The sequence below is a fragment of the Balaenoptera musculus genome, chromosome 15 (assembly GCF_009873245.2).
Source record: "Balaenoptera musculus isolate JJ_BM4_2016_0621 chromosome 15, mBalMus1.pri.v3, whole genome shotgun sequence".
Lineage (NCBI taxonomy): Eukaryota > Metazoa > Chordata > Mammalia > Artiodactyla > Balaenopteridae > Balaenoptera > Balaenoptera musculus.
In genome coordinates this window covers 82212499-82232711 of record NC_045799.1, presented here as the reverse complement: position 1 = coordinate 82232711, position 20213 = coordinate 82212499, and the positions used below count along the sequence as shown (strand labels likewise).

The window sequence follows — 20213 nt, the reverse complement described above, 5'->3', positions numbered from 1 at the left end:
GAGGTATTAACACACCTTTCTTAGCAACTGAAAGAATAAACAAGCAAAACCAGATCAGTAGTTAAGCTAAAAATTACGCAGTTAAGGCAGAAATCTTTAACAAAAATATAACTTAAAACTTCCATGTTGGGCTTCCCTGGTGGCGCAGTGGTTAAGAATCCACCTGCCAATGCAGGGGACACAGGTTCAAGCCCTGGTCCTGGAAGATCCCACATGCCGCGGAGCAACTAAGCCCGTGCGCCACAACTACTGAGCCCACACTCTAGAGCCCGCGAGCCACAACTACTGAGCCTGAGTGCTGCAACTACTGAAGCCCGCATGCCTAGAGGCTGTGCTTCGCAACAAGAGAAGCTACCACAATGAGAAGCCCGTGCACCGCAACGAAGGGTAGCCCCTGCTCGCCGCAACTAGAGAAAGCCCGTGCGCAGCAATGAAGACCCAGCGCAGCCAAAAATAAATAAATAAATAAATTTATATAAAAAAAAAACTCCCATGTTTAGAAATTTTAAAATGCTAATTCTACACAAACTCCTCCAGAAAACTGAAGAGAAAGGAATACATTTGAAAGCATTTTATGAGGCCAGAATTACTCAGATACCAAAACTAGAAATTACAAGAAAAGTAAATTACAAAACAATACCCTCCATAAGCAAAGATTTTAAATTATATTTTAAATTGTCAAATTCTTAACATAATTTTAACAACTGAATACAATATTGTATAAAAAGAATAATACATCAAGACCAAGTAGGACTTTTCCCAACAATGCAAGTTTAGTTTAACACCCTGAAATCAATCAGTGTAAAAACTATAAAACTTATAGAAAAATACAGGAAAAAAAATCTATATAACCTTGAATTAAGCAAAAATTTCTTAAACATGACACTTGATAAATGGACTTCCTCAAAATTAAGATCCTCGGCTCTTTGAAAGACATTAAGAGAATGAACCAAGAGAAGCCACAGACTGGGGAAAAAACAATTGGGAAATAATAAATTATGACAATCAATTTGGTACAGTATTCTCAAACAGTAATTGCCACAATTTATTGGCTGCTTTTAATGTGTCATGAACTCAAGTACTGTATATATGTCATCTATTTTAATCCTTAGAACCACCCTAAGAGGTGGGAACTACTATCCTCATTTGACAGAAACTTATAGAAGTTGACTGACTTGCCCAAAGTCATATATGTACTGTAGCTGGTAAGCTGCAGAGTAAGAATTTGAACCCAGTTCTATTTATTTCCAGAGTCAATGAACTCTCTTAAGCTGTCCATCATACTACATTTTTATTAAAATAATAGAAGATTCCATAAAAACATGAAAAAATGTGTTAGAAACAAAATGTATAAGAAGTGGCCCTGGCCTCCAGGAGATTTACAAGCTTGTAGACTACAGATTTCACTTATCAAATTTTGAAAACAATACTTAGTATTCATAAGTACGCTTATCTGCTTGTTCTTGTAAGTATGGTTATTTGTGATTGTATGCTATTTATATACCATCTGAGACTATCTTACGTCCCTAGACACCCCATAAACTGGTCCCATCCCTGCGCTATGGAAATGAACTGGGTGAGCAGCCTAGAGTGGAAAAATCTGCATGCATTTTTCAATCTCTCTGCACTGAATTGTATAAGATCCTTTCTATAGGAAACTTTCCCCCCTTGGGGCCACACCCAGCAACTGGGACAATATCTAAATCATAAGGATTATTAAGTATTAACACAGAGTATGCATTTAGGTTTCTGTCTTTCTGTTAACTTATAGCTTTCATAGGCACTGATTCAGTAACATTTCCAAGAGTCTTGTGGTGAACAGGTGGCAGGCCTTAACCCAAGTAAGAGACAGAAATGGAGGCAAATTGGCAGTAAGTGTTCACTGTCATTCAGCTGGTGGCACAAGCAAGAACCAATCTTCTTACTCTCCAAATCCACATTCCAGATACTAAATCAAAGGTCTCCTGAACAGAAGGAAATCCTTAGATGTTTGCAAACACATAACCTTTCCAACCTATGATTGGTCATGTTCCTGATGTGTCTATACAAACCCCCTTCCCATTCACAACTGGGGGTAACCAGTCGAAACCCCAGACTGTTTCATTTATTCATAGTTTCATTCAACAAACATTAACTAGGAACTTCCAGGTTCGAAGCACCATGCATTTCCTTGTATTTAAAGTATGTGTGAACTGGTTTCATCCTAGTCTCTACGTCCCTTGAGGACAGTGGAATTTTACCCAACTCTTCTGTACACTGCACAAAATGCCTGACACAATACTTGGCACTTGGTGAATACTCATCGTTTGATGACTTGAAGCTTGATCAAAGCTCCAATTCAATCCTATTCCAATTCCAACTGAGAGGGGCTGGGACAAGATGGCGGAGCAGAAGGACCTTGAGCTCACCTCCTCTCACGAGCTCACCAAGATCACAACTAACTGCTGAACAACCACCCCTAATAAAGACCAGAACCTACCAGAAAAGATCTTCTACACCCAAAGACATAAACAAGAAACCACAATGAGATGGTAGGAGGGGCGCACTCGCAATATAATCGATTCCAAGTGAATCAATAAAGCAAATAAAATCATCCCATGGCAGTGTCCAACCACTCTCTTCCTCCTGTTTCCCATTTCTAAGGACCACCTTCCCTGGAATTAATTTTTTTTTTTAAAGATTTATTGATTGATTGATTGATTGTTATGTTGGGTCTTCGTTTCTGCGCGAGGGCTTTCTCTAGTTGCGGCAAGCGGGGGCCACTCTTCATCGCGGTGCGCGGGCCTCTCACTATCGCGGCCTCTCATTGCGGAGCACAGGCTCCAGACGCGCAGGCTCAGTAGTTGTGGCTCACGGGCCCAGCTGCTCCGCGGCATGTGGGATCTTCCCAGACCAGGGCTCGAACCCGTGTCCCCTGCACCAGCAGGCAGACTCTCAACCACTGCGCCACCAGGGAAGCCCCTGGAATTAATTTTTTAAAAGGCAGAGTCCTCATATTGGATACTAGATCAAGGTCATTACACTAGTCTAAAAAAACAAACACTAAAAATAACTTGCCCTCCTTGTAACTCAAACTGGCTCTTGCACCAGAACATGATGGGATTAGGGGCTATGTTCTGGACTAGGCATCAGGTCAGCCCTGCTACTGACTTACATCAAAACCTTCCTCCACTCTCAAAACCCTCTGGTCCTGTTTCTTCAGTACAGAACAAGGTGGTTTCACTTAGAGCCCCTGTGGAACAAAGAGTCTATCATCTGGAATGGCTCATAAAACATGAAAGGAAATGCATCAAATGGTAAGCTTTGCTTAGGTTGAAATGCAAAATATTAACTCAAACGATAGAACCAGTGACTAACATTAAATGTCTCACTGTTACTTTTCTGAGGCTAAATTATTTCTTACCTTGTCATTTATCATAAAGAGCCTGGTATTACTGATTTGTACGTGTCACTCTCATCTGCCCGGATTATAAACTCCTTCAAAGAAGGAACTGTCCTCTGTAAAGAGGTGGGATCTGAATAAAACACGGTAGGTATTTTGACTCTGGGTACCAACTCTACATACTTCTGGATTAGTTCACCTAACTTGGAGACACACGAGGAATCCTTGCTTCCACGCGTGCCGTCCTTCCTTTGCCAGGATGTTGTCTTCAGGAGGGAGTGATTAACTGAAAATGATCTTTCAGCTCTCAATCTGTCCTCGATCGTCCCTAAGACCAAAGGCTTTGTAGCCATGGCACCAAATACAACAATTACCTCCAGGGCGTTACTGCTCCGTGAACAGCCCCAGAGAACACAGGGTGACTCTGAAGTCGGGAATTTGACAAGTTCACTTTGGTGAACATCACCTGACAGCCAAGCATTGGGGGTCAAACTTGTAAACCACCCCAGGGCCAGGAGAGCTGGTTCAGAATTTCTGTGGGTTCAAGGGCAACCAGTCTAGTGGGAACAGGGGTTCAGGGCATTGTCTTCCTGTGTTTGGGGAGCAGTTGAACTCTCCCAACTCCCCGGTGCTGTGCCGTCATCTCGGGAGCAGGGAACAAGTGATTCTGACCGAGGAAGGGTCGAGAAGGTTCCTTGGAGAGACTTCCACAGAGGGAGACGGGCTCTGACGGGGCCTCTATGAAGGGAGAAAAACGTAGGGATTTGTCGGTCCGTGTGGCTCAAAAGGCCCCAATTCTCAGTACCTCATTTCGTGACCAAAGCACTTGTGAAAGCGCCAAGGCTCCACACACTTCGGTCCGTGAGTCTGAGGACATTTTTCGAGGGAAGCAGTAAGACGTCCACGCTGCCCCGCCACCACCTTCCAGCGGGTTTCTGACGCCGACTTCGCAGAGGAAGCAGCTTCCCCTCAGGCACCCGACCCTCCCCCGCCGGCCGCGCTCGGGACCCCGGCCGCGCGCCCAGCTGTGCGCGTGCGCCGACCGCCCCAGCCGCGCTGCGCAGGCGCCGTGGCCACTTCCGGGATCTGTCAGCCGCTCCCTCAGGGCCTCGGTCCTCCGCCCGCGCCCGCCGGAGCCTGTTCGCGTCGACTGACCAGAGTCCGCGAATTCAACGCTCCGAGCCCGTTCGGACGGTCCCGACCCCCAGGTAAGGCGCAGCAGGGGCGAGTTTCTGGCCTTGCCGGCCTCCCCTGGGCCGGCCTCGTCCCGGATCTGAACCCGCGGGGGCGGCGAGGCGGGGGCTTAGGCCGTGGGGCCCTGAGGCTGAGGGGCGGGCCGGGGGAGGGGGCGGGGAAACCGCGTTCTCTGAGGGGCCCGCCGAGCCCTGGGGTCCCCACACGTCCAGATCCCATTCTCACGATTTTCGAGCTCCAAGCCTCCTCCAATGCCAGAATTAAAGGCTGCTTCTCCTGCGCTTCCATTGTGGGCATTTATCCCAGTCTCTAATATTGTGGTGAATGGGATCATCTTCCCCCAGTCGAGCGTCACGAGGCACCGTTCATTCCTTTCTTCAGCGTCTAGAATAGGGTCCCTGCGCGCCACAGGCGCCCCTGGAATGTTTGGCTCCTGTCTAGGGCCGCCTTCCATCCTTCAGCTGTTGGGGGACCTTCCCGAGCTCGAGAAGAACCTTCCCCCGAGTTCTTTAAGAATCCCCCCGCTTGGGTGCCGCCTTCCCCTAAGTCACAGTTGTACCTCGTCGCTCCGTGGAACCCTTTTGTAGCGCCTTTCCCACCACACCCCTCCGGTCGGGCTGCCCAGATTGCCATCCCGGCGCCACCATTGCTTGGATGACCCTGGGAAGATTGCTTCTCCGAGTCCCCGTTTTCTCATCTGTAGTAATAAGATCCTCAGGGGGTTTCTGAGGCTCCAGTGAGTTTATTTGCATAAATTGCTTAGGATAGTTCCTGGCCCAGAGTAGGTGCTCAATAAATGTTAGCTGTTATTCCTGCTTCTCGGCATTCTCTGTCTGTGTCTCTATCTCCCCTTCCTCGTCTACCCTTCTCCCCCCAGATTTGAGGACCAGGAAAGTGTCAGATTTATTTATGTTTCTGGCCCCAACCTGGTACTTACTACACTGCTGGGCACATGGCAGGCACTTAATAAATTGTAGTTTAGAATCGTTAATTATAAAGCCATCTGTTCTCATACTGGGGCTTTGGAACCGGAAGGAAATGCTGACCTACTTTTATCTATTTCACCTCATTGCTGAAATTACCTAAATTATCCTAGTTCTGCCCTCTTTTATCAGTTTTTAAATCTAACCTTTTGGTTTCCTGGAGGCCCTGGGTTTTTCAGGTATCTTAAAAAAAAAAAAAAAAAGAAAAGAAAAGGAGAAGGTATCATTCAGGAGGCTATTTTTGCCCTGTGAGGGAGTAGGTGTAAGTGGCTGCTTCCTACACAACCTATTCGGAGGCCTTCAGAGGTTAATTCATCTACTTAACCACAATTAAAGGAGGGGATCATTCTTGGAAAATTAAATCTCCTGCTGGGGGAGAGTACCAGATCTAGGTAACTAATCCTGTGCGGAAACAGGTTCTGCCTAAGGAAGTTTGGTCTGCTGGTGAGGCTGGTGCCTGGAGTTGGAACCTGTCTCTGAACACTGGGGAGGGTGTGGTGACCTTGTCAGAGCACCTGGTGGTATTGCTGGGTTGGGTATTGAGAGCAATTAGAAACTGGATGAATCACAGTCTCGAAAACTGACCCCAAGCAGGGAACTGAAATTCCCACTGTACGAATACTTTAAAGCTCCAGGGCCGGGAATTTAAAGCCTAGGTAGGTGTTTCCAAGTTCAGAGGGTACTTACTGGTGTAAGTACTTAAGTACTTACTGGTGTATTTCTAGGGATGGTTCAAAAGCCTTGGGTCAGAGGAAGAAAGGGAACTAACCGAGCATCTGTTTTAGGCTAGGCTTTGGACTACATGCCTTCACGTATTATTTAATCCTGCTACCACTGGCTTTGGGATGTCAGTTCTATGTCCATTTTACAGATGGAGAAAAATGAGTTTTAGAGATATTGAGTGACCTGCCCAGGATTTCCTAGCTACTGTGTGTCAAAGCCAGGATTCAAACCCAGGTCCTCTTGGCTCCACAGCCCGTGGCTAACCAAATAGCAGGATGACTCAAGTGATAGGTAAAGAAAGGAGTTGGGGGGTGGAGGGGGTCCCTGGAATCATACTGTCCTATAAATTGTTCTTTCTCTCTCTCTGTGCTGGACATTAAAAGTTCATCAGTAGAAGTTTGTTAAATTTAATGCAGCACCTTTTTGTCTCATCCTTTTTCTTCTCTCTACCCTCGTTAAGACAAAGTTTATCAGATTTCACTTAAATATGAATCACAGTTTAGAAATTATAATTATTACCCTACGACAGAAGGTTTCTTTTTCTTTGTACAAATTTCAAGTTGTCATTATCCTGCTTTCACTGAGTTTAATGAACACAGGCTGTGTTTACTGGTGTCTTATGAATCTGACAAACATGAGTGTTGTCTTGGCCTACAGACTTAAAATAGCCACATGATTATAGAAGGAAGTACAGGTCTAAGTGTAAGTGTATGTCCAAATATGGAACTTGAATGCTATAACAAAATTAGAAACGCGATTTTAGAAATAATTATGCCATTGAGTAAATGTTTACCTCTTTTGAAGGCTTTGCTGCATTGCTTATAACTGTGAGTTTTAGAATGAGAAAGCCTTTGTCTGCACCTTTCTTTTTTTATAAATTGAGAACATTTTTTAAAATTTATTTATTTATTTATTTTTGGTTGCGTTGGGTCTTTGTTATTGCGCGCGGGCTTTCTCTAGTTGCGGTGAGTGGGGGCTACTCTTCGTTGCAGTGCACGGGGTTCTTATTGCGGTGGCTTCTCTTTGTTGTGGAGCACAGGCTCTAGGTATGCGGGCTTCAGTAGTTGTGGTGTGCGGGCTCAGTAGTTGTGGCTCACGGACTCTAGAGCGCAGGCTCAGTAGTTGTGGCACACGGGCTTAGTTGCTCCGCAGCATGTGGGATCTTCCCGGACCAGGGCTGGAACCCGTGTCCCCTGCACTGGCAGGCAGATTCTTAACCACTGTGCCACCAGGGTAGTCCACCTTTTCTTTTTTAACTGTATATGAAATGTGTGCTTTTATTGCATGTAGATATTTACATTAAATTACTAATGTAAATTAATTTACATTAATTATTAATGTAAATTAATTTACATTAATGTAATTATTAAACAAAATTGCAGACCAATTTTGTTTCAGTAACAAATAAGCCTTTAAAATGTGGCATATAAACTAAATTGCTTTTAATTAAGCAGATGTTTATGGCACATGTTATTTTTAGTAACTGAGTAAAACCTTTTGTAATGGGTAAGCCTGTGATATCAGAGAAAAAGAATCATGCACTGAGCTCTGGAGGTTTATATAAAAAAAAAATAGACAAACAAATTAAGCAGTCTCATTTGAATTCATTTAAAAGTTTTTTTTATTTCGAGTTAGAGATTTTATTTGTGGGTTGCAATTTGCTTTCTAGAACCTGTACCTGTAAAAAAAATTAATGACCTAAATATCCTCACTCTTAGAATAGAATGTGAAACTCTGATATTTCTCTGCCAGTTCAAGATATCAGATGTTTTATTTAAGGGTACACTTATCTCTTTTTGAACTTTAGGTTCCCTTACAACAATTAGCAGAGACATTTCCTTTGCTTCCCACTAAGATTGATTTCTGCTTTGTCTGAACTTTCATTGTTCACTTTACAACCTTCTGATGGCCTTTCCATTCATTTCCTTCTTGCATCAGAATTCCTATCTCACATTTCAGTCTCCACCCTAGGTTGACTTGTACTTAAGTATTGAAACTGAGTGCTGTGAGAGTGCCTCTTAGAAATGATAAAAAAGGGGAAGGGGGTGGGGCCGCTGACTGCTTTTTTGAAAAAATTTCTCCTATTTCAGGTAAAAGTTGCTTCATCAGTATATCTAGATTTGGATGCCTATAGAATGGAGAGTGTGATTTAATTTTTAATTTAATGATGTTTCACAGATTCCTGCTTTTCATTTAGTTACAATAAAAAGTTTAAAGAGTAACTAACATAACAAACACCTGCCTACTCTTTGCCTTGATTCACCAGTTGTTAACGTATTGCCACATTTGCTCTTTATACATCTACTTGCTGTCCTGAATGATTGAAAATAAGTTACAGAAGACATCATGACATTTCATCCCTAAATAGTTCATCATCTTTATCTCCTAAGAGTTAGGACATTCTCCTACCTAACAGCCAACCATTATCATAGTTAAGAAGTTGAAAATGATTCCGTATTGTTGTGTGATAGGTAGTCCAAATACAAATTTTTCCTATTTTACCAAATACATCTTTTACAGCTGTTTAAAAATGTAGGTTTACAATCAAGTTTCATTTATCAAATTTGGTTTTCATAGCTCTTTTAATCTAGAACAGCCACCCTCCCCAACCCCGACCTCTATTGAATGTCCAGGCCAATTGTTTTATAGGATGGCACACATTCTGGTTTTAACTCTTTGTTTCCCCTTGGTGTTACTTAACTAATTCCACTCCCCTTTATTTCCTGTAAACTGGAAATTAGGTCTAGATGTTGACTGGATTTAGCATAAATACAATATGTTTGGCATAAATACTTCATAGGTAGGTTGGCCATATTACCAGGTTTCTCCAGCATAGTCCTGTGGCCTGTTTTTTTTTTGTTTTTTTTTTAAAGGAACTCCTTTATTTATTTATTTATTTATTTTTGGCTGTGTTGGGTCTTCGTTTCTGTGCGAGGGGTTTCTCTAGTTGTGGCAAGTGGGGGCCACTCTTCATCGCGGTGCGCGGGCCTCTCACTATCGCGGCCTCTCTTGTTGCGGAGCACAGGCTCCAGACGCGCAGGCTCAGTAGTTGTGGCTCACGGGCTTAATTGCTCCGCGGCATGTGGGATCCTCCCAGACCAGGGCTCGAACCCGTGTCCCCTGCATTGGCAGGCAGATTCTCAACCACTGCGCCACCAGGGAAGCCCATTGCAGCATAATTATTAATAGTGCCCCTTTATGCTCTCTTGAAAGTATTCTGGTCTGGCTAATAAATTAAGTGGTCACTATTTATAAGTGATGGTGTGCCCTTCAGTTTGTCTCCTGTCAGGAGGCCCATCAGATTATATTGTTCCACTACTTATGATGCTAAGATTGATTGCTTGGTTAAGGTGGTGACTGCCAGATTTTTTTCTTGTAAACGCATGTTTTTCTGTTTGTAATTAATAAATAATCTGTGGGATGATCATTTGAGACCGTGTGAATATCTTGTACCCCAACAGTCCTAAACTCATGCTTTTAGAGTCCCTTGATGACCCTTGACAGAATAAACTATACATTGGTGGTTACAGTGCTAATTGTATTTAAATGATTAAGTTTTGACATTGAGATTGGTCTTTTTCAATGGAAGAATTGTTTTATTTATCCCCAAACATTTCAGGATCCCCAGACAACTTAAATATGGGTTGCCTGCCATTTTAAATGCTTTTTCTGTTGCTTGTTGCAGCTTTCTGTCCTTTAAAAACACTAAGAATAATGTCCCTGCATCAGTTTTTACTAGAGCCAATCACCTGTCATGCCTGGAACAGGGATCGTACCCGTAAGTATGCTATTAACTTTGCTCCTTTATTTTGGTACCTTTGATTCTTTTAGATGTAGGTACTTTTAGGGATCACAAATTTCAGTGTCATATGTGAACAGGACATAGATATAGCTTCAGAGAGAACTAGGTCAGTCCTTTGGTTTACAGGTAGAGAAATCGAGGCTGAGAGGGTTGGAAGGACTTTCCGGTGGTTACACCCAAGTTAATGTCAGAGCCGTAATTAGCACTCAGGCCTTCTGGCTCCTTGTCCACTTCTTTTTCTGCAGTATCACCTGGAGGACAGTTTATATCAGAGACATCTTTCATTGCCCTAATAACCCAATGTCTGGGATGGTTGTACAGTAACACTCATGACCCAGCATTTAGTCAGAATACTAAGACCTAGAAATAAGCTGTTACAGACACACATGGTTTGCAAGTGGCGTACTGAGAGCAGTATTAGCTAGTGTTTACTATGTTATTCATAATAAGCTTGAGTTTCCAGTTTTATAGCTCTAGCAAACTAGAAAGGGATGGAGAAGACTTTTAGAAGTAGGTGTAGTACAGCAAGCAAAGTGCAGGTAATATGACAAGGAGAAGGCAAAAAAAAAAAAAAATCTAAAAACAGACAGAAGTGTAGTATTATACCCATGAGTTATTTTTAAAAGTTAGGTATTTATTCACTGTCTAAAATAATAGCTTTATTAAAATATAATTCACATGTCATAAAATTCACCCTTTTGAAGTATACAGTTCAGTGGTGTTTAGTATATTAAACAGAATTATGCAACAATCACCACTGTCTAGTTTCAGAATATTTTCATCACTCCAAAAAGAAACTCTATGCCCATTAGCATTCACTTCCAATTTTCCTCAAAACTTCCAGCCCTAGGCAACTACTAATCTACTTTCTGTCTCCATGGATTTGCCTGTTCTGGATATTATGTATAAATGGGCGATATGATAGATGGGGGAACTATTAAATGATTGACCTAAAGTTTGGGTCATAGACTTTAATTTTAAGAAATCGATATTTATTTTTAAAAAATGGATGAACTAGAAAGGAAAAAATACTAGTATAAGTTCAAAAAAATCCATCATATATGTATATTCTTAACATTTTAGATTGATCTAAGAGAGTTCTCCTGAGAATTTTATTTTGTGATTTATATTGGCTTTATTGTAAAGAAAAACTTCAATATATTTTATCAGTAGTATCAAGGGTTGTTGGGGGTTTTTTTTGTTTGTTTGTTTGTTTTTATAACCTAGTGGTTCCAACCTGGGTCTATGATAGCAGTAATGAAAGCCTATGAGCTATTTTTAGCATTTCAGAAAGTCTAACATAAATTAAATATTTGTCATTAATAGTGTTGTACAGGCGAGCTAAAATGTCAAATATATTTACTGTGGACTAAAATTATATCAGTTAAGGGAATTCCCTGGCGGTTCAGTGGTTAGGACTCAGCACTTTCACTGCCGGGGCCCTGGGTTCGATCCCTGGTCGGGGAACTAAGATCCCTCAAGCCTAGCGGCTGGGCCAAAACAAAATAAAATAAATAAAATTATATCAGTTAAGTATAGTAATATTGTTTATTTGTTACTGGTTAGAACTTTAATTGACAGTTGTATATGTTTCTAATAAAATGAATTTTTTAATTCAGTTTTTCTAGAAAACATTTTAAAATATGGGGTCCAAGTAGAGGTAAAAAATAATAAAGGAATTCTTCAGGACGAATATTGGGAACCATTTTCTGAAACCGCTTTCCTGTTCCTTCCTTCAGTCTGTTTTTAAAATGCCAACTGTAACATCCCTTTTTTTGTGACAATTTCGAGTTCAGGTGTTAACTATTGACTTTTTTCTCCAGAGATTGCCCTTAGCCCCAATAACCACGAAGTCCACATCTATAAGAAGAATGGGAGCCAGTGGGTGAAAGCTCATGAACTCAAGGAGCACAACGGACACATCACAGGTAAAAAAGGGAGATCACATGAGCTTAGTACGGCATTTCCAAGTCTAGCATGCTTCTGTGTAAACAGATAGACTAGTAAAGGAAGTCTGCCACGGTACTTAGTGCAGCATTTACTGATTTTTCCTGAGAAAATTTGCGAAAATATATAATAGTGACCTCAGTTTTTAAGTGCGTCTCTGAGCCCAGCTGGTATGCAGCGCTCTCCTAGTGTTACAGAAAACACAACCTACTCTGGGGACTAGAGAGCTTAGATTAGATGAGACATGAAAGCGAAAACCAGACAGCACGTCAGCTGTGTGCAACCGCAAGCCAAGCTGTGTTCCCAAGTCCTAAGGGAACGCTGTGTCTTCCAAAAATTTCCTGTGTGTTGTTTTTAGGGCAAGGAAGACATTCCAAAATATTGAAAAGGACAAAGAGTAATATAACAAACACCCATATTCCTGCCACCCAGAATTAGCAGCTATTTATCTTTTTTCCTGTGCCAGAAAACTTGGGAAACTAAGATTTGATTATAAGAAGTATATTATTATAAGAAGTATTATTCCAGATAATGGTAAAGTCTCCTCTCACCACCAGTCCTATTCCTCTCCCCCAGAAGACACTGTAATTGGTATGACATTGTCCCCGTCCATTTTTTCATACATTTTTTCATACTTTCACATACATGTATGTGTGTGTGTGTGTGTCAGTGTGTGTAAGCAGTCTTTAGTACTATTGGCTAGAATTTTTAAATACTGCATAAATGGCATCATAGCATGCATCTCCTGTGGCTTACTTTTGCATTCCACATTGTTTCTGAGTTCTATGTATGTAGGTGTATCTAGACCAAATTGATTCCTTTTACCCGCTGGGTAGCATTTCATACCTCATCTATTTACTCTTTCCTCCACTGAAGGATATTTAAGTTGCTTCCGCTTTTTCCCTGTGACATTGAAGTGCTAAATTGAGCGTCCCCGGGCAGATCTCCATTCAGGTGTGAATGTCTCTGGGAGACTTGCTGTACCACAGGGGTGCGAACATCTTCAGCCTTGCCAGGCATTGTCAGATGCCTTCATCCCAGCAGCCCTGATAGGAGTGCTTATCTTCCCACACCCCACACATGCTTGATAGAAGCAGACTGGCTGATGAGTGATCTTTGGTCACTCTATAAGCTGCATTTCCCTGATTAATAGAAAGGTTGAGCAGATGTTTATTAGCCACCTGGGTTTTCATTTTCATGACTTTACTGTTCATAACTCCTAACCATTCTTCCATTGAGTTTTTAACTTGTTCTTGTCAATTTGTAGAAGACTGGATCTTAAAGCATTAGCTCTGAGGCAGATTCCTAAGTGTACAGTAACTTTCATCTTTGACAAAAACTATCAATGAATAGTTGGGTAAAGGTAGCAAGCAGAGAGAGCAGTGTCGAGTTTTATTAAGCAAGTGTGAAATAAAGGAGAAGGAAGAAAAAATGGAGAATTTTTACAATGTTTTCAGAACTTAGTAAACCATATCTTGATACCAGATTTCAAGACAGTGTATTGCTTTGTTGTTAAATCATGTCTGGCTACTTTTTAAAAAAACATACTAACTTACTGCTGCGTTCAGGGAGAACTCTTGGTCTTTGACCCTTACTACCATAGTTTCTTTTTTATCCTATTTTCTGACTAAGTGATTCAACTGCTTTAAACAATTGGCCAAGCACATCAAAACTTATTCTCCATAACTTTTCAATTATAAATTTCTCACCGCAGTCTTGGGTTTCCCTTCTCACAATGATTTTTGCACTTAAGTGGGCAGCACAGGGACTGATGGTAATTTTCTTTTTTTTTTTAATTGGGGCCCTTGAGTTTTGCCTCTAATCCCCTAATATACTGATTAGCTTAAATATATCCTTCCCCCCAATCAGAGAAAAACATAGCATGTTTTGACCCTCTGCACCCCTTACATTGTATCCCCAGCAAAAACTTATGACCATCCCTTCTTGCTTTTACCAGTGATTTGTATGTGATGCCAGTCAGGAACCGACTAACTATATTACCAAACCAGCACCAAAGACATCATTTCTATTTTTGTTGCTGTTGCTTTCCCACGACCTTATTTTTATGAGGTTTGGCCTATTTTCTTTAAGTCCCTTTGCCAGTGGCCTTACAGCCTAAAAATAAGAACACTCATTTTAAATTGGAATTTTAACATTAGGAAATACTTACAAATGAGAAAGAGCCAAGATGAAAGACCAAAGAAATAGCCAAAAAAGTGAAATAGTTAGTTATGTCCTTTTTCTCCCCCTGCTTCTCTTCTGGAATCCTTTGAACTTGGGCCTGTTTTCTGTCCAAATGCTCAAATGACATTTTTTTTTAGATCTGAAAAAACTGTTGTTGGAAAAGTCTAAATATAACTCTGTGGCAGGAGACCAAGGATCAAACATAATTTCTCAGAGAGATAGTAACTACGGAAAAAGAAAATTACCCTCTGAAGCTTTTTAGAAGAAAAGTCTGCTCAGTACTACAGAGAAAAAGAGTATGGCATGCATCAAAGGGATATCAGAGTTCTGGTGTTTTTCTCTGACTTTATTCTTTTGTGTTAAATGCTTGATCACCATCTCCTTTTAAAAAAAACATTTTACTGTGGACACTTTCAAATAGACAGTATATAAAAGCAGAGTAATGTAATGAGCCCCTATATACCCATGACTCAGATTCAGCAATTATCAATTCACAGCTAATCTTGTTCTCAACTCACTCTCAGTTCTTCTTCCTGTACTATTTTCAAGCACATCCCAGACATTGCATCACTTCATATTTCAGTTTGTGTCTCTAAAAGATAAGGACTCTTCAACAATAACCAATACAATAGTCTGTTTTAATTGGCATCCTAATAAGGTAACACATGGTTGTGATCAGTTGATCTATCTCTTAAGTTTATAGGTTCCCTTCTTTCTTTTCCTTTGCAATTTATTTGTTAAGAAAATTGAGAAATCAGGTTGTTTGTCCTGTAGTGTTTTCCAGAGCCTGGGTTTTACGGATTGCAAGCCCATGGTGTTTCACATATTTCTTCGTCCTCTGTGTTTCCTGTGAATTGCTAGTTGAAGGTAGGTGGTAGCAGGTTCTTTCATGAAGGAGGCACATAATGTCCGGTTGTCTTTCTTTCTGTGATGTTAGCAGTTGTTGATGATCAGTGCCCATAGCCATTAATTTAATAGTGGCTGCAACATGATAATATTCTAAATCTATCATTTCTTCTCTGTTAGCTGGAGTACATTCATAAAAGAGATGCTTACCTTCATCTACTATTTGGTTTTCCTGAAATATAGTTAGTATAGGAAAGACAGGATAGATGTTAGATTCCTTTTCTTTTCCTTCGAAGTCTTCTGGTGGCAGGAAAACAAAAAAAGATGCAACGCTAAATTAGCAAGAGATGAGAACTTGCCTTTATTGAATATTTGCCCTTCCCACTCTCTTTTTAACAAGTGTGTGTTTTAAAAGAGTTAAAATCTAATGTTATCTAAAAATAGGTTGAGGCTACGACTATGGTTTTACAACTTCTATATTCAAATGAAAGATGTAGCCACAGAAGTAGACTTAGAACTAGAAAGTGAAGCAGAAGGCAGTTCCTTGTATTTTTCTTAGAGAGTAAGGATTTATTGATTTTTTTTTTTAAAGCACCTCAGGAATTCTTATAAAATACATACGTGTGTAATTAAAGTGGTGGTGATATTGGAATGGGGTGAAATTTGAGATTGTCAAAATCATAGAATCACTGAGTTTTCTCATTACAAGGCAATATTCTGGATATTAGAGGATGTGTTAGTCTTCTATCACTATGTCACAAATACTACACACTTAGCAACTTAAACCAAAACACACTTATTATCTCACAGTTTTTTGTGCGTCAAGAGTCTGGGCTTGGCTTCTCTGGGACCTCTGCTCAGGGTCTCATAAGCCGTAATCAAGGTGTCAGCCACGGAAGGGCTGTTCTCATCAGAGGCTCCACCAGGGAGGGATCTACTTCCAATCGCCTTCAGGTTGATGGTGGTAGAATTCATTTCCGTGCAGCTGAGAGATTCATGGCAGCTTGCTTCTTCAACAGAGAGTAACAGAGAAAGACCTTGAGAGTCTCTAGCAAGAGGGGCGCCATGCTCTTAGGTAATCTTGTGCACTAGTCACATCCATCTCACCTTCCCAGCATTCCACTGGTTAGAAGTGAGTCAGGGGTCCTGCCCACACCCACAGGGAGGGGTGTCCCACAGAGTCGTGAACACCAGGAGGTGGAATCTCGGAGACCACTCCAGGGTCTGCCCACCACAGTAGATTCAGAGACTCGCTTTGTATTGTCAGGAAGCTTGTAATCAAGTTAGGAAAACAAGACAGTCATAAAAATAACTATTTTGCATCACACTCATGAGAATTTATCATAAAGAGATAATTTTAACCAGAGCAAGAAGGTATGTGCCTGAATGTTTATTCCAGTTTTATCTATTCTAGTAAGTGATTGGGAACAAAACGTACAACAGTGGGATGTTTTGGGAAATTATTATGATAAGATCAGTGTTCTAAAATAATGTATAACCACTGCTGATTTATAAAAAACAGGAGAAAATGTTTGCCATGATATTAGTATCCTTTGCGGGAAGAATATGTGTGAAGAATGGAAGCAGGGCTTTTTTGACTTTGCATATGTCCCATTGTGATGTTTGCCTCGTGATAATATGTGGGTTTGCTTTTGTAGTTAAAAATAAAATTTAAAATCTAATAGAGCTGCAAAGCTGTCCTATAATGAATGGATTTGAAATAAAAATACACATCACTGAGAATACACTTCCCCATCTTTTTCCCTTCACTGGTATGAATAATTGAGCTGACTATTCCTGTAGGTGAATGAACATAAACTGTTCACACTACTAAAGTCACTGTGATTTATGGCTAATGGAGACTTTGATTCTTACTTTTTTCATGTAAATGTTAAGAATGTTAATTATTTTTAGAGAGATATCTATAATAAAAATTTATTAGTAGTATTTCTGTACCTTCAGTGTTAAGTTATACTTATAGAAAATACCTCATCAGTAACTATAAAATGACTGAATCATAGCAGATTTTACTCTTGGTATATAACAAACTGACCTTGACTTTGGGATCCTTCATAGAGGCACCAAGTAAGTAAAAGTCTGATCAAATAAGAAAAATAAATCTTACATTCAGATACATATTTAGGTCTTTTCCTCGTTTAGATGCAAAGATACTCAAAGACTCTTTCATAGAACCTGTATCATGTAAAAAAGGTATTTCGGTTAGTTTAAAAAACAGTGACCTTCAGAAGAATCACAATTTATATTTTCCCCTCTCTATACTGATGATTGTTTACCCTATATGTTGTTTTGTTTGTAGGTCATATAGCAGACTTTCAGTTAATATCATGGACCAAGGTCTGTTACTGAATGAATAAAGGTACTTTCAGAGCAAAAAAAAAATCCAATAAAGAAGGAAGAAAAGGGTCTTCAGATCAGATATTCTAAAGATATGTGGCTGGGTGTTAGGAATGCCCCCGCTTGGTTTGTAACCTCCGCAGTTATAACAGCTCTGTTCTGCCTGGCCTCCAGAGGATCCTGAGTTACGGAACTTTGCAGAGAAACATCCTTGCCTTTGTGTGTGAGGTGGTGACCAGGACCATAGGCGGGGAAGGATGGGCTGGGGAGGAAGGTCCCAAGCCCACATCCAGCCCTGCCACGCCGGTGGCCTCCTGCTGGTGCCGTGTCAGTTGTCGATGGCCAGGCAGAGCAGATGCCACCACATCTCAACTTGCAGGTATCGACTGGGCTCCCAAGAGTGACCGCATCGTCACTTGTGGGGCTGACCGCAATGCCTACGTGTGGAGTCAGAAAGACGGTGTCTGGAAGCCGACCCTGGTGATCCTGAGGATTAACCGTGCAGCCACTTTTGTCACGTGGTCCCCGCTGGAGAACAAATTTGCTGTGGGCAGCGGAGCTCGACTCATTTCTGTTTGTTACTTCGAGTCCGAAAATGACTGGTGAGCAACATGAGTATTTTTATTTCTCTGTAGAATCATACGTTTGGACTGCTGTGTCCTTGGTGACTTCTTGAGGCACTGGGTGGAGGCTTAACTGTAACTTCAGCTTTTCCTCATCTGGAGATTTTTTTTTTCCTTTGAAATTCTCCATTCTCTCTGAGCATTCTTCCTTCTTCTATGTGCAATGAGTCCAATCTCACATCTTTCTCATATTAATGTTGACCTGTGGTTTCCATGTTCTGATCTCCTGGCTTGTTTGTTCTTTAAGATGCTACAACTCTTCTCACTCTGTACTGTCTAAATTGCTGTTTTCTTACTCTGATATATAAATTATAAACTTGAAAGATGCTCAGTGCCCTACGGAAGTTTTTTTCCCTGTCTCTATTGACTTAAAGTATCTAGGAGGCTTACAGATACCAGTATTCTCCTTTCTGTAAAGTTTTATACCAAATCTGTGTCCTGGTGTAATATTTTACTTGTTTAAACTGTTAAACTTTGGGCTTCCCTGGTGGCGCAGTGGTTGAGAATCTGCCTGCTAATGCAGGGGACACGGGTTTGAGCCCTGGTCTGGGAAGATCCCACATGCCACGGAGCAACTGGGCCCGTGAGCCACACCTACTGAGCCTGCGCGTCTGGAGCCTGTGCTCCACAACAAGAGAGGCCACGATAGTGAGAGGCCTGCGCACCGTGATGAAGAGTGGCCCCCGCTTGCTGCAACTAGAGAAAGCCCTAGCACAGAAACGAAGACCCAACATAGCAATCAATCAATCAATCAATAAATCTTTAAAAAAAAAAAAACAAAAAAACTGTTAAACTTTAAAATTTGACCAGAATCTCAGAAATACAATCAGCCTGTTGTACTTACTTTATACTGTAAACCAGTCAAAATACAGGGATTTATTTTATGGCTAAGTAAGTTATTTTAACTACTCCTTCCTGCTTACTTTGATAAGGAAGCCACTCTGCTCTACCTGGCACGTGTTCAGAAAGGCTGGTAGATACCCTTCAACATGGAATTGTCATTTAGTGCGAAACTGGCAGTGTTTGTACTTGTACTAAAAGTAGCCGAATACACATTACTCTTCATGTGTCACTGTCTGAAACAAGGAAGGGAAGGGATTATCACATTACACTTTGTAATTTAGTAAAACCTCAGAAATTTTGATTCTTTGAAACTAGTCTGTGAATTTGCAACAAGATTGAATTATGAATTGAAGACCTGCGGTTTTTCTTGCTTGCAAGCATGTGTAAAAATAAAGCTAACAAAATGTTGGCCTGCAAGAAATTGTTTAGAAGGCTCACTGTAACAAATAGATTAGAAACAGCTTTTTTCCTGGGTAGCTTTCAACCTCAGTGACTTCGCATTTTTATTCATTGAAAAATAGTCTCAGATTCAGGCAAATTGGGCTTTACTGTAGTACAAGGTATTGTCCCTTGAGCAAGCCGTTATGTTCAGGGGAATGTCTCAGCTATGGCATTGTAATTCATTTGTAGGATGCGAGTACTTTAAAACAACCTCTAAACGCCTTTAAGGTAAAATAACTGTTATAAAACAAGTCAGAATGTTGTCTGTTTTTCAGAAAAGCCCCTACGAAAAAGATTCTATAGAAAAGTGATTTAACATTCAAGGAAGGGCACTCTGCTCGAGAGTAAGTCTCTCAGCTCCTACGCAGTAGAACAGGATTGGTTTTTAAGCAGCAGTTTAGGGACAGAAATTGAATTAGGCCAGAATAATGACTGATCTTAGACATAAATAAACGTTTTAGTGGAGCTAGAGAGTTAGTCAGAGGCCCATCACCAGCAAGAGGTTCTGCTAATTTCTTGATTTCTCTGTGAAAAAATAAAGAATTTGCAGTTTCACGGAGACTTAGAAAGGAAATTAAACTATTTTACAACCCAAACTTAAACCAAAACAAAGGAACAAATCACTGAATATTTGTAATAAAAATTCAGCAGATTCCCTGGTGGTGCAGTGCTTAAGAATCCACCTGCCAGTGCAGGGGACACGGGTTGGAGCCCTGTTCCGGGAAGATCCCACATGACGCGGAGCAACTAAGCCCGTGCACCACAACTACTGAGCCCACACGCTGCAAGTACTAGAGCCCGTGCTCCACAACAAGAGAAGCCACCGCAATGAGAAGCCCGCGCACCGCAACAAAGAGTAGCCCCTGCTCGCCAGAACTAGAGAAAGCCCG

The 20213-nt window shown here is 41.0% G+C and overlaps 1 protein-coding gene across 2 annotated transcripts in view; it reads left to right on the top strand.

Annotated features, from left to right (window-relative positions):
* The first annotated feature begins 3139 nt into the window (after nt 1–3139).
* The window catches only part of ARPC1A (actin related protein 2/3 complex subunit 1A), a 28714-nt gene continuing 11640 nt past the window's right edge, over nt 3140–20213 (top strand). The window contains exons 1-4 of one of the 2 annotated variants that reach the window (XM_036824390.1): nt 3140–3296; nt 9968–10060; nt 11908–12012; nt 17796–18018. In XM_036824390.1, coding sequence (XP_036680285.1) covers nt 3275–3296; nt 9968–10060; nt 11908–12012; nt 17796–18018 — 443 coding nt within the window. In that variant the 5' untranslated portion in view covers nt 3140–3274. Of the gene's footprint in view, nt 3297–4439; nt 4591–9967; nt 10061–11907; nt 12013–17795; nt 18019–20213 lie in introns of those variants that run through there. The other variant, XM_036824391.1, reaches the window with a different exon arrangement.